This window comes from Charadrius vociferus, unplaced genomic scaffold (assembly GCF_000708025.1).
Source record: "Charadrius vociferus isolate BGI_N301 unplaced genomic scaffold, ASM70802v2 scaffold88, whole genome shotgun sequence".
NCBI lineage: Eukaryota > Metazoa > Chordata > Aves > Charadriiformes > Charadriidae > Charadrius > Charadrius vociferus.
Window position 1 is genome coordinate 4,023,519 of NW_009649619.1, and position 19,988 is coordinate 4,043,506.

At 38.4% G+C, this 19,988-nt stretch overlaps 1 protein-coding gene across 1 annotated transcript in view; it reads right to left on the reverse strand.

Annotated features, from left to right (window-relative positions):
• EVC (Ellis van Creveld syndrome) overlaps positions 1-19,988 on the reverse strand; it is a 54,804-nt gene that overhangs the window by 32,437 nt on the left and 2,379 nt on the right. The window contains exons 2-10 of the mRNA XM_009890555.1: positions 16,225-16,335; positions 13,460-13,543; positions 12,701-12,933; positions 11,633-11,717; positions 9,328-9,426; positions 8,060-8,197; positions 5,928-6,086; positions 4,151-4,367; positions 1,275-1,423 (exon numbers count right to left, since the gene is read on the reverse strand). Coding sequence (XP_009888857.1) covers positions 1,275-1,423; positions 4,151-4,367; positions 5,928-6,086; positions 8,060-8,197; positions 9,328-9,426; positions 11,633-11,717; positions 12,701-12,933; positions 13,460-13,543; positions 16,225-16,335 — 1,275 coding nt within the window. The remainder of the gene's footprint in view (positions 1-1,274; positions 1,424-4,150; positions 4,368-5,927; positions 6,087-8,059; positions 8,198-9,327; positions 9,427-11,632; positions 11,718-12,700; positions 12,934-13,459; positions 13,544-16,224; positions 16,336-19,988) is intronic.

Here is a 19,988-nt window from a genome sequence, read left to right on the forward strand (position 1 = left end):
AGTTGTGTTCTGTCCTGAAGCATGAACTGCAAATTGTCCATGCCTTCTCAGCCTGTCATAAGCAGATCATTAGCCTACAGTTTAACTAAGTGTATTTGTTACCTTTCTAAGGTGTACGGAATAGAGCATCTCTTGCACAAAGCTGTGTACCTCTAAGTCTGTAGGAAAGAGGTCTTAATACAAAATTTCTAAGCTTTTTTTAATGAACTTGGGATGTGTCCAAGAGTTTTGAATGATGTGTATAAGGAAAACACATTCACAAGTGCTCAATGGTTATAAAAACGTGTGATAGATTTGTCTCAAGTTACGAAAAGCCAAAGAGTTAAAATACTGTTTTAAAGTGGCTGAAATCTTTTGTTTTGAAGCGAGGTGTTGCCAGACAGGTGTTGCATACAAGAACAGTAACTGCATTATCCAATTCATACAATATAATTAAAGAACTTGTCCCTGCAGTACAAAATTGCAGTGTTGAGATCAATAAATTTTGACAGTTTGCTACAGCTGGAATCTGGGTCTTCTCATACAGTAATTTATCTAAGTTATTAGATTTCATCAAAAGTTTAATGCTGCTGGATGTAACCACTTTAATCTTAAATTATTTCTTTTCATGAAAATTGAAGATCGATTTTTTTTTATTTCTTAATAACTTGGGTCTGTAGTTCTCAGCAGTTATAGGAGTTTTAAAGCTCTCAGCATTTACAGCTAAGAACTCCGATTTCATACATACATTCTGAACAACAATAGAGCTCTATAGAAAATATGGCCAAGAAAACATTACACTGGCCATTGTATACCATATTAAATTATCTATTGCAAGCCTTCTCTATGGTATCCTGACAGCAATCATAATGAGTTTTCCCTCTGCTTACGTGAAATTTGGTAGTCTTTTGAGCCTCAGTAACCTCACTCATAGAAAAGCAATTAGATCAGTGCAGTCTACTTTCTTCAATAATGAAGGCTAGATACTTACTTGCAGAGATTTCCTATATTGAACTAAACACATAGTGTCTCAGTAAAAGAGGTATCACAAAACATGCAATCTACCTTTAACTCCCTTTGGCATTTCGTTCAAATGCAACAAGACCAACACTGGAGGAAGAAAGGTCTCTAGGCAAGCCTAGGCAATACCGGGTCTGACCCCATCCTACCTGTGCTACTGTACATGATTCTCAGGAGGACTCTAAAATCCCAATTTTATGGAACTGGGAGAAATCTGCAATATATTTGGTGTTAAAAACTAATGGAACAGTGAAAATAAGCTTTTATGTGTTCACCTTAATAAAATCATGAACATCTTCATTAAGAAAAGTTTTGCTGAGGAGACTCCCTTGTTCAGCTTTCTGTCTGTGTTTGAACTCTTCTCTCTTCTTTGCACGGCACTCCAGTCGTTTCAAGATCAGGTCTTTACTTTGCTGGATACATTCTGGAACATAAACCACTGATGATTAGATACCATAACTCCACAGGGAGGACATAGCATCTGCTTCTGTCACACAACATAAGCTCACAGAAATCTGTTAGTGAGTGAAATAGGCAAGTAATTACCACGCAGGATTTCAAATTTGATTCTTACCCTGATGGTCTTTTTAAATGTAAACTTTTGGGTTGTTAGTTGTTACATGGCACTTAAATCTATCAGGTTTTTGGATCACTAGCATCCTTCACTCTTCCTTTCACTGGTGCTGCTGCTCATGCAAAGGCCGTGTGTTACTTCAAGAAACAGATTCCCACCTGCAGCACCCCAAACCTCCCCCTCCTGCTTTGGTAAGGTCCAGAAGTGGCTCATTACCTAATTGCAGATATGCAAATCCTGCTGCAAGGGCAGGGGCAGTAACACATGGCAGGGAGAAAAGGTCTAGAGCAGTGCTAGTTCAGATTAGCTTGAACTGGCACGCAGCCATATCAGGCTTCCAAAGTGACTCATCCAGGAACCTCCAGCAAAAGTCGTCAAGGTCCCTCTGGTTTTGTGCTAGTACAGTGCAATACTTGGGACAGAGTTTTTCCCCCCTTTATCCTCCCTACAGCTCCAACTGATTTATAAATTCATGAGTCTATCTGAACCCTGTGCTGCAGAGTGGAATTGGTGCTTTCGACGTTCTGCCACTACTTCATGTCTCATTGCCCGTCCACCTAAGAAGAACTTTATTCGTTTCCCCGACTCCCCCTGCCCCAGACCAGTACTTCACTCCTAACACAGGCAGCTAAAAGTGAATGCAAAGCAATAGTCACCTGTGGCTGCTCTTCTGCCACGACATCAAGCTGCTTTAACCATGAGAAATTATTTTGTGGAGAAATAAAGGAGCACAGTACTGTAGTACTGAGCATGTTACTAATTCTCCATGCTAATTTATCGTGCTTATCCACAGGCTGATGATGCACTGACAAAACACTTGAAAGTGCACTGAATGTACATGAAAGCCTGTAATAAAAATGTCATCTGAATAAATGTAGCAACTGTTATTTTTAAACACTACTTGATTCTTTACTACTACCTTGTTTGTTTCCTAGGAGCACAGTCTTGTTGGCTTTGTGTTCTGCTTGTGAATTATAGGTACAGTTTAACTATGTATTTAGGAGTTCATAAGCAAGGTCAACATAGACTCTCATGTGAAAATGCTGCACTCCAGATTTATTTTTGTTTAAAGTACATTTCATTTCTATCTAAAACCAGGAGGTTGATAATGCCCTTCTGCACAGGCTGTACTAACTATAACAGTAACATATAGCTATATATAAATACCTACTTTGCATAAAATCAAGGCCTTGACAGAGGTATTTTTGCTTTGTAACAAGAGAAACTTGACAAAAAGTGGGAAAAACCACTCACAGACATACATTTATGCTTAAGGAATGTTAGTGGATGAACCTATAAAAAGACTATGAACTAGGCATGCCAGTTTTAGGAGCAAACATCCATGAAATAATCTGTATCATGATATGCATTAATTCGTGAGTATCAGCAAACTGTTTACATGGTTAATTGATGCTTTTAAAATGGAGCAAGTCTGCAGCATGGGAATTCCGATCACGCTCTATGATGAAATCACTGGCTCTGTAGATGAGGAGAGAGCAGTGGATATTGTCTACCTTGACTTCAGCAAGGTTTTTGACACAGTCTCCTGTGACACAATCTCCATTCAGTGATTCTGCAAATTGTTGACTGTAGGATATGACACTATGAATCAACACGAAGCCTGAACATGAATGAGTAGCACTGCAGCAAGAATACACTGCACTGAGACCACATTCGTTCTGACTACTCAGTTCACTGAACTCTAATCCTAATGCCTTTTTACTAGGACAATTTTCTTTAAATATGCCCACAAGTAGCAGAAACAGTTCTGGAAAATGTGTGAGTAGAATACTTCTCACTGTTTTCCTTCTGACTGAACATGTACTATAATTTTCTATGAGTGCTGATGGGAAGCACTGAGCCCTTGATACAGCACTTACCAGAGAAGTTGGGGATATGCTTCTCGATATGTTAGGCATTAAGTAACATGCAAAGTGACACAGGAGGAACCTTAAATCAGTGGGTCAGTCAGTTTAGACTTCGTTATAACTGCGTACTTTACAGATGTGAAGGGCTTAAAGAAGAAGATGAAAAGACTTCGTTTTTAAAATACTTTAGGCTGACATAATAAGAGAGAGGTTTATCTGAAGATCATAAGTCTTAAAATTATCTTTTCACAGGAGTGATAACACAACTGTGTTTTGTGTATCTTCTGGCTCCACATGCTAGCAGGAGATCATAAGACAGTATTCTGCACATATACAGCTACTACTGTCCCTAATGTTAGCCAGTATCACCATCAACGTCAAGTACATGAACAGTAAATGGAGAAATCTCACAAACGCTTGTAACAAATGTGACTCTTCTTCAACCTTCAAATTAACAAATATGGTATAAATGATGTGAACTGTAAAGTAAGTTCATAGTAATGCCTGGAACAAGACCTAAAAGGCTTAAAGCCAAAGTTCCTATTCTAAGCATGCACCCTTTACAATAATAGTGTTCTTGGCCAATTTATCAATGCATTTTTAAAACAGAAGGGTATAGGGATGAAGCCATACTATTCTACTATTTAATACAATCATGAGAAATCATACCCATATTTGTTAAGTCATGAGCTCTGGTCTAAGTACTCACCATTACTGAAATGTGCCAGCTGTTCCCAGAAGGCTTTGTGCAGATCTGTTAAAAGTTCTTCCTTTTGTCGGACTGAGAGATTATTCTTTACAGTTAAATGGTCCAGAATATTTGATACAATATTTAATCTACACTTGCACTCTTCTGGTATATAGGACTTCAGTGAATCAATGATTTTCACCATAAGCTCCCAGTTGAATAACCTTTCCTGAATGTCCTTAAAAAAACACATAAAAAAGTCCTGTTTAGATACCAACAACAGGTCTTTGGTTGTGCTTGTCCTTTCATTGAATTATTCATTCCCAAACTATGCAGAAAACTGAGAAGGCTTCTTAAGACCACACAAATAACAACCTTCATATACTTAAATACTTCTCAAAATCTTGACTAGTGTAGGCTAGCAATGGGTTTATCACATGTTCAGCTGCAAGAGCTAATCCAAAACTGTTGTTTTTCATTATTTGTAGCTGCCAAGAAGACATTAAGGCAGAAAAAGACAACAACAAGTTTGCAGAACAAACTTAAATACTCAAGGGGGAAAGATGGGACAAAAGGGCAACACAGAAGTCCTGGGCGTCTCTTCAAGATACTACATGGCACACTAGTACAGGCCTTCATTTTTGAAATGAGGACAACTATCTGATTTTGATACCACTGCGATTCCTTCAAGTACGTAGCCAGCTGGAGTTCTGTAAGTATACTAAAAATTAGTATAATTGCCTATGGCCTAGCAGCTTGCATTGCACTGTTAGAGAAGCAGCCCAGGATTACAGCAGGGAGCAAAATTTCCCGGGTGAAACTGCAACTGCTTTAGACAATGCTGCAAGGTTGGAGAGAGTGGGACAACTACTGTAATTAACAGAGACACACAGACAATGACCTTTGCAATGAGATGCAAGCATCTCAGTAGTGACTTCAGGTAGGAATATTTCCTGTATCTGTATCCAAACACCTCATTTGAAGTCTGCCCATCTGAAGGAACTTAGTGTACAGTAGCCCAGTATGGCTGAAGTGTGCTTAGCTGCAAAGACTATTTTCATACCTGGACAGCTCAGTTTACGTAGCTGCTCCAATGCAAAACTAACAAGCTAATAATTACTGTATCTGTTTATCAGTAATCCAAATAAAGCTAGCTATCCATTTATTCTCCAAATTACTAATTCCAGTGGGCCAGATTCTGATTGTACCGTTAACCTATAAATTCCAAGTAATTCTTTCATTATGTCCTCTGCAAAGCAAATAAAGGATATGTTAGACTTAACACAACATAAAGCACAGTGCTGAGGCATTTATAAACACATTTTTCCTCTCTTAAGAACATATCAGTAAGAGATGTTAAGGGTTTTCAATTCCAGTTAAAGTCATTGGACACGCAGAATCACCCTCAAATTTACATTAGGATTTCTCAGTCAAAGTGAAATAAATACACTGAAAGAAAACGAAGTGTCCCAATGCCCAGGGTAATGATTCTCCTTCATCGTTAGATCTAGTGCTCTTGTTCCTGGCTCACTGGCTGCATTAATATCACTTTTTCCTAACATAACTGCCTAAATGGCATTTTGAGAATTAGAATTCAAGTGCAGAGAGCCCACCCTCGTGTGAGTCTTCATAAACTGCAATGGAAGTTGAGCTCTTTGCAACAAAGCCAAGAGACAAGTGGAGTAAGCAGCCTACATCATTCCTGAGGCAGGACTGACAGACTCTGTACACTTGCATCATTCTTTGTGTTCAGATTGACTAAATCGCTCTCAACTTTTTTCTTCTTTTTGTACTTTACCATTGCCTGCAAATCTTGAGATTCACTTAATAAGCTTTCTACTGCAATCATTTTCTCGGTCAGATCCATCGTTATCTTTGTTGCTTTGGCACTTGAGCATTTTGATTGGTCCAAAAAAGCCTGCTGGGCTTTGTCAGTCTGCTTCCAGAAAGCTTCCATCTATGGAATATGAATCAAAAAACAATCAATGTTCCCTCATTAATCATCTAGTATTTCATTACAGTGAGAGGCATATGAGTCTACTGAGATACAAGTCACTGAGACTACAGACAGCTTTCAGTACTAGCAAAACTAAAAAGCCTATCTATTTACTACATGATGAAACATGTGTTGGTGGCACATAACCAGCAGGTCAACCCTGATTTTTTAAATGTAGTAATTCTGTATAACTCGCTAAGAATTTGTTGTTAGTTCTCCACATATTGCAGCTATAAAAGCCCATTATGTTGTTAGTACTAATGGGAAAACAAAAAAGATAATAAGCTGCAGCCCTTTTTTCTGGGAAGTTTATTTAGCTGTAGGAGCTGGCATTCCAGTCAAACAAGATTTTTGCTAAAAAAGAAAACCTGAAAATTGTCACTGTTTTTCACCATCAAAGCCTTTCATAGCCACATGTGACATAAGCACTTTATTAACTGCGCTGGAATTAAGTACTTCATGCAGTATCAGCACAGCCTATGTGTTCATTCTGGTATATTATTGTATGGGTAATCTCTAGTTTTAGGCTCTGATCCCACAAACGCTTATGACTGTGCACAACTGTGAATATTCTGTGGTCTTCAACAGGATTAGTAGTACACATAAAGATAAGAAAATGTATCCATTGCCAAGATTTGTGTTTTGAGTTTTCCAAAAAACTGTGACTATGGCATCTGTGAGTATGGCAAAAAACCCCTTTATATTACAGAGGGAAGAGTGGATTAGTTCAAGGTCCTGATCTATACAAATCTGCATACAGGGAAATCATTTTCAATATGGATGAAAAGCATCTGCGGGCATAAGAGTGACAGACCCACTGAAGAATGACTGCTGCTGGTGAATAACTGCCTCACACTGCTCACAGAGGCTGCCAGGGAGTTTTCATGTGACTAACTGGAGAACTCTAAACAATCAATTTTTCAAAAAGCAAAGTTAAATTGCGCATGTACCATCGCTAGCAGGACTTCCACTATAAAGTGAAAGGCACAGAGAATAACAAGAAAGTTGAGAAAATTCCTAGTGAAACACTTAACTGTCAGACATTAAAAAAATGTTAACTCCTCTATGAAAAAGGGCCAAGGCTGAGATGATGGGCTTTTCAGTTCAGGGCTGAAGTGCCACAGTCAATCACTGCAGGCAGCTCACAGAGCCATCAGTCTGACTAGTCAGTCTCTCATTTTCATCGGCAGTGGATTTGCTCATATCTCAAAAACAGGACTAGGAAAAAGAGCATCTTCCAGAGTACACAGTTTACTGGAAAATAATGTGCAGAATATTCTTAACTTCCAGTTTCCTAGCTTGCAAGCTATTTGGACACAGTGACACTACTGTAGAGAAAAAAACCCCAAACTTCGCTTTGCGAAACAAATGCCTGCCACCAAACTATATTATTTACATAGAAAACCATGTAAATGCATTATAATGTGCAGAGCTGCTAAGGCAAAATGTTTTGATTTGCTAAAGTAAATATACAAAGCATGCTAAAAGGTAATTATTGTCTGAGTAAATATTTCAGCTTAAAAATGTTTTTTAGTCTCTCATGATTCTTTTAGTCAGTTATGGAGGATTGAAGAAAACAAGGTTCCTAAAAACCCCAATGGTTCCTAACAAACAAGGTTCCTAAAAGAGAACAGTATTCCTAAAAGTCAGACTATACCTAGGCTTGATGTAAATCTTACAATCTGACAAGCAATAGACACTTCTCAGTTCTAAACCTGGTGTGATGAAACAGTGTTTGTATAAAAACTACATTGGCTCCCAAAGGAAGCTGGAAATACTTTGCTGAAGCATTGTAAAAATGTTTTCAGGACTTATGCGCATCTAAAGTACTAACTGTGGACTAGTAAACAGTTTAAAAAAAAAATAAAAAAGCATTCCCCATCAAAAGAATAACACTAAAATAAAATTTTAGAAAAGAAAAACTAGAAAGTTACATTATCTATTACGTGCTCAGAATATTCTCTTTCTTTCCTTTCTAAGTCTTCTAGAGTCTGGTACTCTGAATTATGGGCTCCTGACATTTCAGTATTCTGGAGTCTAGAGTCAAGTTGTTTCTGTAATTGTTCAAAATCCTGAAAAACAAAGCAAGTGATTTGTTAAACAGAAAAGCAGACATAATTTCCAAATTTGGGAATGAAGTTGTATGTCAGTTGTGGCTTATGGCTAAGGAATCTGAACAAGAGCATTCAGAAAGTTCTGTCTGTGGGTAACGCACCTCCTGCAGCAAAAGAAAAGTGAAGGTATATATGTGGCAGCTCTGAACTACACTCAATACAAATACATACATTTCCTTTAGTATGTAAATACAATCAAGACTGTTGTCCACCTCCACTGAATTCAAGTTTTAGCAACCACTGCTCCATGAGCTTTCATACTAATAATCCTCTGAATCTACCTGCAAATATTTTTATTTTAATGCACGTTCCCCATCTTAAATGGCAGCTATGAGTGTATAAGCTGTGATTGAAAGCATGGAGAACTATCCAGATATGATAATCAGATAGCGTTTCCTGCAGAGTGCTAGCACACACGGATGAACGCACATGTAATGCTCATAAGGGACAAATTAGAGGCTAAATGATTATATGGGTTTTTAAAGTTTTTCAATCCTTTGAAATCAGGATGATTTTTTCTGAAAGCTAATAATACTGACAAATCCTACTCTTCTGCCCTCACTTAGTAGCTTGGTATTGAAATGGAGAGAATCATAGAATGGTTTAAGTAGGAAAGGACCTTGAAGATCATCGAGTTCCAACCCCCCTGCCATGGGCAGGGACACCTCCCACTAGATCAGGTTGCCCAAGGCCATGTCCAGCCTGGCCTCGAACACCTCCAGGGATGGAGCCTCAACAACCTCTCTGGGCAACCTGGTCTAGTGGGAAATTTTTAAATCTGAGTGAATAAGGTTCACAACATTCTGTTTGCTTGAATGGATTCAACTACAGAATACTTGTATTCTTAACAGATTAGACACACCACTGTCCTGATCACCTCATAAAACAACAAAGAGGAAATGTGTACAAGGTAATGGGAAGAATCAACTAACAAGGGTGTTTATTTGCATTTATTCTGAAATAGTCTACAAATAACATTGCTGTCGAAAAGCAGTAGGTGAGATAGCCTGCTGTGGCATCTTGCACCAACTGGTGGGATCAACTCTTATTTTCTGTGGTCTTAAATACTAACCAACAGAAACACTTACATTTTCCTGAATTAAAAGGATCTTCTTGAACAAATCATCAGTAATCTTCTTTTTACGATAAAAGTCTGTGAGATATATTTTGAGAACCTGCATAAACATCTGTTTAAAAGGAAGGAAACAAAACTCAGGGTAAGTGACTGTTCAACATTGTAAGGACATCTTTGTGATAACTTTTGCTGATTTAAATCAATCAGTAAGACTATAGTCAGTCATAAGCAAAATAACAGAAACATCAGCAGCAGGTCGGCAGTACTTCTATTGTGAAAAATGTTTTGGCTTTGGCTTCAGTAGAAGCCACACTAGAAGATGGTGTTACATTCTAACAAGGATAAGGACATAATCTCATATATCCTTGTAACCAGACTGACACATTTGAAACTGTCCCTTACCGGAGAAAATGCAGATCACTTAAAAATATAAACCTCATTTTTCTAAAGTTTAACGAACCCCTAAACTGAAAGATACTAACATATTCATTACTACGATTTCAACTTTAGTTGGCCAAATGAAGTGTCAAACACTTGTATATACAATTAAAAGTAACCTTCTCAAGTTCTACGTACCTTGTCTAACCACAAATAGACCTATTTTCCAGTTGTGTGCTTTTTTTAAGAAAAATATTAGTGTCTTCAAAAATTGGTTTTGAACACAGCAGTAATTTTTGCTTAACCTTTTCCCTTCTTGCCTCAATTAAGAGTGTCAGTGTAAAGACAATTCACTTCATTAACTGCTGCAGCATTTTCCAAGGCAAAGAAAAATATGTGAAACTTAACAGCCACCTGCCTGTTACTCATGTACTTAAAAACAGATCATGCAGAAGTTACCCACTTTAAACACATAAAAACATAAACAAAACCATATTTACATATACAAACAGTTATTGAAGCAAACATTTCAGCTGAGCAAAATCTGGAAAGTATGGTGCCGTTAGATTTGAGCAGAAGAGAAAATGGTAAAGCAACTTTTTTTTGAATTTCACTTGCCAATGTTTTGGCTACAGTTTAGCAAGTTTTGAACACACAACACCAGGATACCTCATACTGTAAAAAGGGGGAAAAGAATTTCAGGAAAACACTGAAGAAGAATAGGTTTCTTTTTCCTAGACCTAACGCTAACAGTGACTGACTCTGAAATCAGAGAAAGCAGAGTGGAAAAGGAAGAAAGGATTCTCTAAACTGTTGGGGTTTTGGTTGGTTTTTTTTTTCCCTTTTCCCCTGCTAGTGAAAATACACAGCTATTCAAAGCTTGAGCTAAAAGTCAAAGTCATTTGCCTTTGTGGTAATTTCTGGTGGGCCACAAAGTACATTAAATGCTTATTTTCTCAGTGTTTCTGTGATTACATCATGGTGTTGTTAACTTATCCTGATTTACAAATGGATGATTAATTTTCAGATCAAGTTCAACCTTCCCTAGTCAAGCTAAATTTCCTTCTGGAAACTGATCTCAAGTTTCCTTCCTCATCTACTTAGATGACAATAAGTCCCATCAGAAGAGAAGCTGCTTTCCGGGTTTGCTTTCCTGCTTCTTCTTTTGGATTGTGTAGAATTTTTTTCAGAAAATCCCAGAACAGAAATATTCTCGTTGCATTTAACGAATTATATCAGACATAACCAATCTGTTTAGACAGGGGTTGGGAAAGAAGGGGAGTGGAAAGCTATGTACTTTATGTCCATATTTACATTAACCGAGCTAAAACTCAGTAATGGTAATGATTCTATACTTGATCATAATTAGTCCCCATAAACATTTGTATAGATCCATTTCTGTTTTGTTTTTTTTTCTGCTGTCCGCTTTGGATGCTATGACTTGATGTTGTTAGGTATCTATGTTTTAAATGGGCAATTTAATTCCTCTGTCATACAAAATCAGGATGATTGTACAAATGACAATGGTACTGATTCACCTGAACTGAATTTCCAATTTTATTCAAAGGGCTTTGAGTCCTTGGAATTGCAATGCACAAGCATTGTCCTTAAAACATAAACTCATCTATTAAATATATATTTTTTTATTTATATGACCCTCAAGTGCTGTATGTTATTCTCTGGAGTAAAGTTTAAAACCAAAAGTTTACATTATCCAGTCTGACCACCAGTATTTCACAGCCCAATATATTTCATTACATTTTACTCCTTTGTAAAGCTCATATATATGCAGAACAGAGAGAAAAACTAAAGATAATACTGCAGAGATGCAACTCTGCTACACTACTTCCCAGCTATTCAGTAATTTATGTTATTTCCTAAACTGATATTCAACTAAGATGGTCAAAACAAATAGCTATAAATGAGACATGAGTACTTACCATATGTTTTTCTTTTCTGAGTGCAGTATCAAGAAGCATGAGATCTTTTAAAATAAGACTGCAAAGGCATAGCTTAACATCAAAACTAAAACAAAGATTTAAGAAGTGTTAATATCAATCTAAATGAAGATCACATAAAAGAGCAATGCCATATAATAGTTTCATTTAATCACTAAATACTCCTAAAAGCATTGCCCCTATAACAGCAGTCGTCATTTCATTTCTACATTGCCTTCTCTTTCAGATAAAATACCTCTACATAAAAGTAAGCAAAATAAAATAGTGCTTTAACAAAGTTGGAGTTGCAGCTCCCTTTAGAAAGAGGCAAGGTAAATATAGGCATGAGTGGCTACAACAAAAGGAAAACAAAGATTTAAATTAAAACAGCAGTGGGCATTTAAAAAATATTCTTCGTCACTAGTACCTTCCCCAGTCCCCATAGTGACACATAAGATTTTTTTTTTATGCTTGCTAATAAGAATACAGTCACATACGTATTCATCTAGGGGTATCTCACTGTTGTGCACCTGAAAGAAAATCAGAGCTGATAATCCATTTTGATTAGCTCTATCTGCTTATCACTGGACTCTCTGAGAAAGGAACAGTTTTCCCACAACATGAAATGAGTAGTTCCCATTAAAAGAGAGAGAACAGACCACTGCCACTTGCTGTTCTCAAGCAAGTTCTGTGACTTGAGGTCGTACAATGCAGAGGACTTCATCCCCAGTCGAGCACGCGACTGTGCGTGTGAACTGTGCACACAAGCCAAAACAAAGGGATCTCCTTGTTTTAACAGTGATATACCTTTTACGAAACTGTTTTTATGAGACTGTTTCCAATTCCCAGAACTGCAAAAAGAACAAACTGACTTTCAATATACAACACGATGCATTTCTTCAGTCTCCCCAACCACTGCTTAGGGTTATAAGCCTATAGTCCTGTCTTTATGTGATGAATGTATGTATTCATGCTCAGCCTTTGGTCTACACCAGACCGTTAGTGATTGTCCTGAAAACCACTGGGGCTCAGTAGGAAATGACCAAACATGAGGGCAGGCTTATTGCTTACCTCTCACAGGTTAGCACTTCGGGGAAGCTGGTCACCTTGAGGAAGGCTCGAGCCTGAAATCTGTCATCGCTTGTTGTGGAATGTATTGTTGTGGAGGAACTACAGTCCTCTTTGTCGCCCTGGCTAAGGGATCCCAGGCTGCCTGATGTAGATGTCTCCATGACCTGATTAGGCAGAACCCCCTGCTTTGGATTCTCGTGCAAAGATGGATTGGATGAGCCATCTGCCAAAGGCTACCGTCAAAGAAAATTTACAAGGTCAATTAATACAATGTAATAAGGAGATAAACATCTCATCAATTTGCAGTGTTTGCTTTCAAGCGAAAAATTAAACAATATACACAGCAAAAGTGTTTCCACGTAAATTAATATTCATCACACTGACAGGTTTCTGCAGTGCTCAGCATTCTTCAGTTGTGGTTATCTGCTTGGTACATGTTTTCTTACTGAAGGGCAGATCCTTGTGGGGTTTTTCTTATGTCTCCATGGACGGACCCAACTTCCATTAACATTAACAGGAAGAAGAGGTCTCTAGACCACGGTGAAAATTGACTGGACACCAGGTAAAGCACTGCAGGCTTCAGGGGCAGCTGAAAGCAGCTGATGCCTTACAGAATAAGCCCTAAGTCAATGGACTATAAACAAAGATAGAACCCTATTAAGCAGATTGGCAGTAAGTTTTCTTCCATTACTCTACTCTGCAATTTACTGACACAGAATGATTGTCACTACCTTTTACAAATAGAATCTAAAACCTTACCCTAAATTTCTGATTGATGGGATAGATCACTTTCGCCTTTAATGCAAATGCCGTGACGTTACTGTTTAGAGGACACTCACTTTCCTGTATGGAAAAGAACAGAAAACCATTTGGGAACAACAGAAGATGTGACGGTTGTTCACTGTAAGTATTGCACGCCCTTTTTGGTTATACAACTTAGAAATTCCTATTGATAACTAACTTTTATTGACTGTTTCTGCTTTGGCACAAGACGTCTTCTATAAGGCCCATTCAGAGTATGAAACTGAGAAAAGAGAAGTCTCCCAGTACCACTGCTCCAAACTGTTTTTATTCCTGCAAGGGAAAACAGGCAATAACTGGTATTCACAAGTTATTGTCCTTTCATTTCTTCCCCCCTCCCTCCTTTAACGGCAACTAAAGATTTCACACGGGAGACTGAAATTATCTTAATAATAGAAACTACTAAAGGATAAGCTCCACAGATATCATCATGGCTATAAATTCTGATTTTCAATTTAAATAAAGAAACAATAGGTCAAACAAAACTAGTCATAATTTTTTCCAGGAAGAACTTTTATGGTACAACCCTTACCTATAATCTAGAGAAAATACCAATGTTCTTCCAAAGAACTTTTTATAGATAATGCATTCTTTTCATACAATTTGCTATATCACGTAATCTGACTTTCTGCTCCTCCTCTTTCCCAGCCACTGCTTTATGCACTGAAACAATGGGATAATCAGCTTTGTTCTGTGAGGTTACGTATGGCTTAATAAAAGGTTGGCTATAAGCAACAGATACAATGTTTAAATCCAAGCTTTAGGAGATTTCCTATTCTAACTTTTTTGGTTTTGTCATATGAAATGAAAGAATCTGATTTGTCAAAAACCAATTTTCTCTATATGGATTTTTCTAGGAAATATCAAAGCACTAATAGAGTCTAAAAACAGAAATGCGAAGAGAAGAGCAAACTACGTTATTCATTAGACTCTTTTATCATTGCACCTTTTCATCTCCATTTCATTTATTTCCAGAAGCCATTTGTGGATTTACTGATAAAGTTAAAAGCACGGGGTCAACGTGGAAAACACTTGTTCATACTGAGCAGCCCCACCGCTGCAGTAGGCACTCAGGGACCGAAGCCGACAGATCCATTGCTCTGCAATGGATGGAGGCAGAGCAGCTCCAGTCCGAAGCCACAAAGCCATATCGCAGTGTGCCAGAACAAACACATTCTGCTTCTCAGCCGGCGTGAGTAATACACAGTTATTATTAATACAGTAATTATGGTATTATTGCAATGTGGAATGTCTCAGAATGAAAATACCTGTTTTTCTGAAGTGCTCTAACCTAACTAAAAGCCTTTTCCATCTATGCTTCTTCATGAACTGTCAATTTGATGCTAGTAACAGCAAAAGACTCTGGGAATTGGAACAAATTAATAGAAAAAAGAATAGCTTCAGTAGTTAGACAAATAGGTGGGAGAAAGTACCCTCAAATAACAAGGTTACTTCTTAATGTATTATAAATGAGCTAACATGTTTAGGAAATTTACATAGTTGTGAATGATCTCCTTCGAAAGACCATGATCCCATTTAAAAAGGACTGGTAATATGCATAAAGTTATATCACAACCCACAGGTTTTACACTCCAAAAGAGAATCTAACCCATGCTCACTTGTTTTGCTGTACTTCAACTCAAGCAAAATGACCAACCGTAGTTTGTCACAATTCCTGATCACAAAACTGAAATGAAGATTAATTACCTGTCAGGATTAAACCAACAGTAAAATGTTTATAATAACGTTTATCTTCTCTTTGTCTTGAAACCAGTTCTCATTACAAGCTAAACACCAGCTTTAATCAACACTTTCTGCACGTATTTAATTTATGTACAACAGACCGAATGAGTTAGCTGAACTGCATGGTTTTTTAAATGTGCAGTTTAACTCACAGACTTTAATTTCACCAAAAGCAGTCAAATTAGCTTTGGGTGAAACACAGTGATCTAACAACTACATGGTAGGACTGGTTCTCAAGCAATTTTGAGATTATCACCGACAAAAAGTTATTTGAATTTCTGATTGAGGGAGAGTTCAGTTTATACCTTCTCCTACTTTTCTTTCCAAATTGTTTCTCTAATTGTCCTTGAATCCCAGATCCCCACAGTGGTGTTTCAGTACTTGTGGTCATTTGAACTCTGGTTCAAATCTTCAGCTGGTACCTGATGGGAGAATTTCCTATGGGAGAAACCCATTGAATCCGCTGCTGTTCACAAACATACTCACTGATCTACTCAGTCTAACTGAGAGTTGTAGCCTCTAAGGAGGCTCTAGAAAAAAAAGTACTTATTCCAGATTGGACTTGATGAGGGAACTTTGTTACTGTCAAAATTTCTCTAATAATTCTCCTTCTCCAGGGAAGAATCCACTATCAACTATCAGCACTGATTTCAGTACTTACGAACTTTTTCTCATGTCAATTAAAGACAATGTAGAGACAAAACCAAAGAAGCCCCTGTCCAAAAGGAACTCAGCATCTTGATTCAAATATTCAAAAAGAGTCCCCCAAGACGGATGAAATTCATAAGGGGAATGAATACCTGAAATGGTTGCGTTCACAAGCAGCCATCAACTCCCACTGCCCTTCTTAGCTTTTTCTGAACATTTTTAAGGGCTCAATTCCAAACCCAATAAAGTTAAGACAGTTTGGATCTGGCCCTGAATGTGCTTGTTGCTACATGCAGCAAAATGGACATCCACCAACAAGAACAGAGCTTTACCTCCAGCACCATTTCCTCTTTTGATGTATAGGGTTCTGCTTTACATTTCACGAGTGTGTGCTCTTTTTCATCAGAGTTGAAGCTTTCCAGAAGTCCCTGGGAATCATCCTTCTGAAATTCCGAGAGAAAACAGATAAAATGTAACACTTAGATAATGCAGATTCATTGGAAAATCTTTGACAGCAGTCTGGATACATTCATGCTTTCATCCTGAAAGTTATTTATTTCAGTATTAGTTGAAAATTTTGAAAAGTACAATCTGAAAATTGAGAATTTTACATATTCAGGAAGGAATGATTAAAATTAAAATTAATGAACTTTATGAATTTGATTTGTCAGTCCAGAAGTAAAATTTAATCTGAAAAGTTGTAAGAGGCTGTAAATGTAAAATCAATCCATCTGCTCTCAAAACGACCTACTACAGACTATGGAGTCAAGCTCACAGTCTGAGTTCAAACTTCTCAATTAAAGCTAGTTAACTAAAATTGTCTATAAATGCCTGCAATGAAAAGAACACTGAGCATTTTTGCTCCCCCGCTATGATAAAAACTTCCTAAATGAAGCTCAACATGTGGGAAATTTCCTGTCAGGAAGAAATAACCATCAGAAAATGTTCACCATCGTCCTTTCCCAAAAGCAGCCCCTATCATTGGCTTTTACTTTCCTAACAAACACACAGAGCCGCTGGTACGGACACAGACTGTGCAGGAACTAAACCTGCTGTATGCACTCTTCACTAGATAGATAAAGTATACGAGACTAGATAGACCAAAAAATATTACTAATGTTGGTCAATACATCAAACATGGCATTACAAGGAATTTTTTTAGTGAAGGAAAAGATGGCAGCCACCCAACCTCAACTACTTTTTAGATTATTTTTTGGGTTTTCAATCCTCTGACTGCTTTTTTGATGTAGTCTAATGATATGGCTGCAGTCACTCTGCATGTAACTGTCTTATGGAAACATTCTCCTTGAATTATTCGGCCACTTGATATATAAAGTAGTCCATTTGGGAAGTCCATTGGGGAAGGACTCTTTACTAGGTCACGTAGTGACAGGATGAGGGGGAATGGCTATAAACTGGAAGAGGGCAGGTTTAGATTAAACATTAGGAAGAAGTTTTTCACTTTGAGGGTTGTAAGGCACTGGAACAGGTTGCCCAGAGAGGTTGTTGAGGCCCCATCCCTGGAGGTGTTCAAGGCCAGGCTGGACGTGGCCTTGGGCAACCTGGTCTAGTGGGAGGTGCCCCTGCCCATGGCAGGGAGGTTGGAACTCAATGATCTTTAAGGCCCTTTCCAACCTAAACCATTCTATGATTCTATGATTTTCTCAGAATATAGAGTACTGCCCAGCCTTTGAATACATTTCATTCCTTATGACTTGCCCCGGTCACCTCTCTGGAACTTAGATGCTCAATAATACAGATCATCCTCTTGGGTTAGCCTCTAAGACATGGTGAATTGCAGATGCTGGTTCCTAAAAATCTGCTTATGACAAAAGAACACCTACAAGTCTCCCTCAGCAATCTTGTCATGTATTTGTTCCAAACCAGAAGTTCACAAAACAAAATAAAAAGTAAACAAAATTTAGGTTGAGTGATCAGGACTTGTGGAAGTAGCCACCCTGAGTCTACCACTGTACCTCACACCATAGCCATTCCAAAATAAGAATTTGTTTTTCTCTCCAAATGTTCATATTCATCCAGTATTCATTTTCACTCCTTTATATCTCCATCACTATAATTTTAAAAGTATTTGAATTTTTTGAGGTTCCATTTCTTTCCTGCTAACATTTCTAATCTCAAAAACAATCTCCATTTGTTTTTGTCCTATTTTTGCAACTGAAGTGCTACTGAGCTCCCCTTTTTAGAGCATTGAGAAGCTGAATAAAACTAGGTCTAACTGTAATTACTGCAACACTTCATCAGGCTAATCTACCAGAATACCTTAATGAGACAAGCTCCAACCTAAAGGGCCACAAGAGCCTCCAGGCAATGCTGTACCCTACCAGGAGTGTATTATTGATAGAAATGTATTACAGTATACTACATGCTCTGCAGTTACCATGGTAAAGGTTTATTCTTAAAACTATCCCGGTGTGTCCTATGCACAGATCATCAAACCAATAAGGCCCTTAACTGCATGCATCCAAGTCCCACAGATTCAGGCTGAGATCTATAAAACAGAGATTAATTGGGGCTGAGTGACAAACACCAGTGGCTTATCACAGTGCCTACGGCTGCTTCAAACTCCAGGTACTTGCCCTGCTTCTGCTGCAAGGATAACTCAGCTGCTTGGGAAAGAACAAGGCATACTTCGGTAAACTATCCCTGCTTTTATGTTGGATACAGAAGGCTGTCACATGTGCAGTTCCATACCTGCTATACACACAACCGGCTTGCTCCACAGCATCCGTGGGGCAGGCAGTACGAAGAAGCAACAGGCACAGACAGCCTAAGGTAGCCCTGTTCGATTTGGGAAATCAGACCCACAAGATACGACCTGCCTGCCCTACAATGTGCTCTGTATGCACCAGTGGAGAGTTTATTTTTCTTTCCAGATACACAACTCTCTTACAACAGCAGCATTGATCTTAATGACATTTAAGCACCTAAATACATCTGAAGATCTGTGCCAGAGAGAACTGACAAGCTTCTATTCCCTATTGACATAACTGACATAAAGGATAAAATTGTACATGGCTATATTTGAGTTGGTAGTGGCAGTACAATAAAGATACCACCTATTAAGGCAGGGAAAATGAGCAATTGAATCAGAGAGGCTTGCACTCGCACAGGATGCATTGATCCAGCATTTGAAGCGCCTCCATTACTAGGCTAAAGCACGGCTTCAAACAGAGTTCCAAACCTCCTACTTAAAAGCAGTCTGGAACAAGAGGATTTTTCTCTTATGTCATGTTTAATGACGATCAACACTAGCAGACACATACACGCAGCAGAGCTGTTACAGCTGAAAAAAGGTGTGGTTAAAAACCAAGCCAAACCAGACCTCCCACTGCAGGCTGGCAGAGCACTGCAGGGCTCCAAATTTCCCAGCTGCGCCAGCACCAACCATTGCTATATCAACCCAGCACAACCTGGGACTAAATGCAATGGGAGAAAGAAGCAGAAGTGGGTAACAATTCTTAGAAAACCTATCTGCCTGGTAGCGGTTCTGCGGGCATGTACTACCTCTGCAATCCTCGAGTCCAAACAAACACTTTATGTAATAAAAAGATATGAACCATCCACCACAGTCCTTAAAACAGCAACGCAGGTACGTGAAGAAAAACACATGCTTTAGAAAACCCTGTTAGTTTTGTATCAAACAAACTGTCAGGTGTGTTCTGCCGCCCTTATTTCTGGGGTATGTACACATGTACCCCCAGTGCAAAGTTACTGCTGTGGATTAGTACTAATACTCTGCTTGTGCTGTCTGTAAAATGAACTTTGGAAAAGTTCATAAAATGCTTTGGAAACCGGATTGTTCTTACTGGAAATTAGTGTTTATTTGCAATTATCTCATGAAGTTTCTGCAAGCCGGGTACATCCTCCATTATCCCCCAAGAGGAACACAGCCTCATACAAGAAGTGATGGCTGCGAGAGGCAACCAGCGGGTCACCTATGGCAAAGACACAGGCCAGCAGAGCAACATTCAGAAGGCGTGAAAGAACTTTTTTGAGTCAACCCGTTTGTTTCAGTAAATTTTTAAACGCAGAAAGCAGCAAAAGCCTTTTCAACAGAGGTGTGCCTAGAACCACG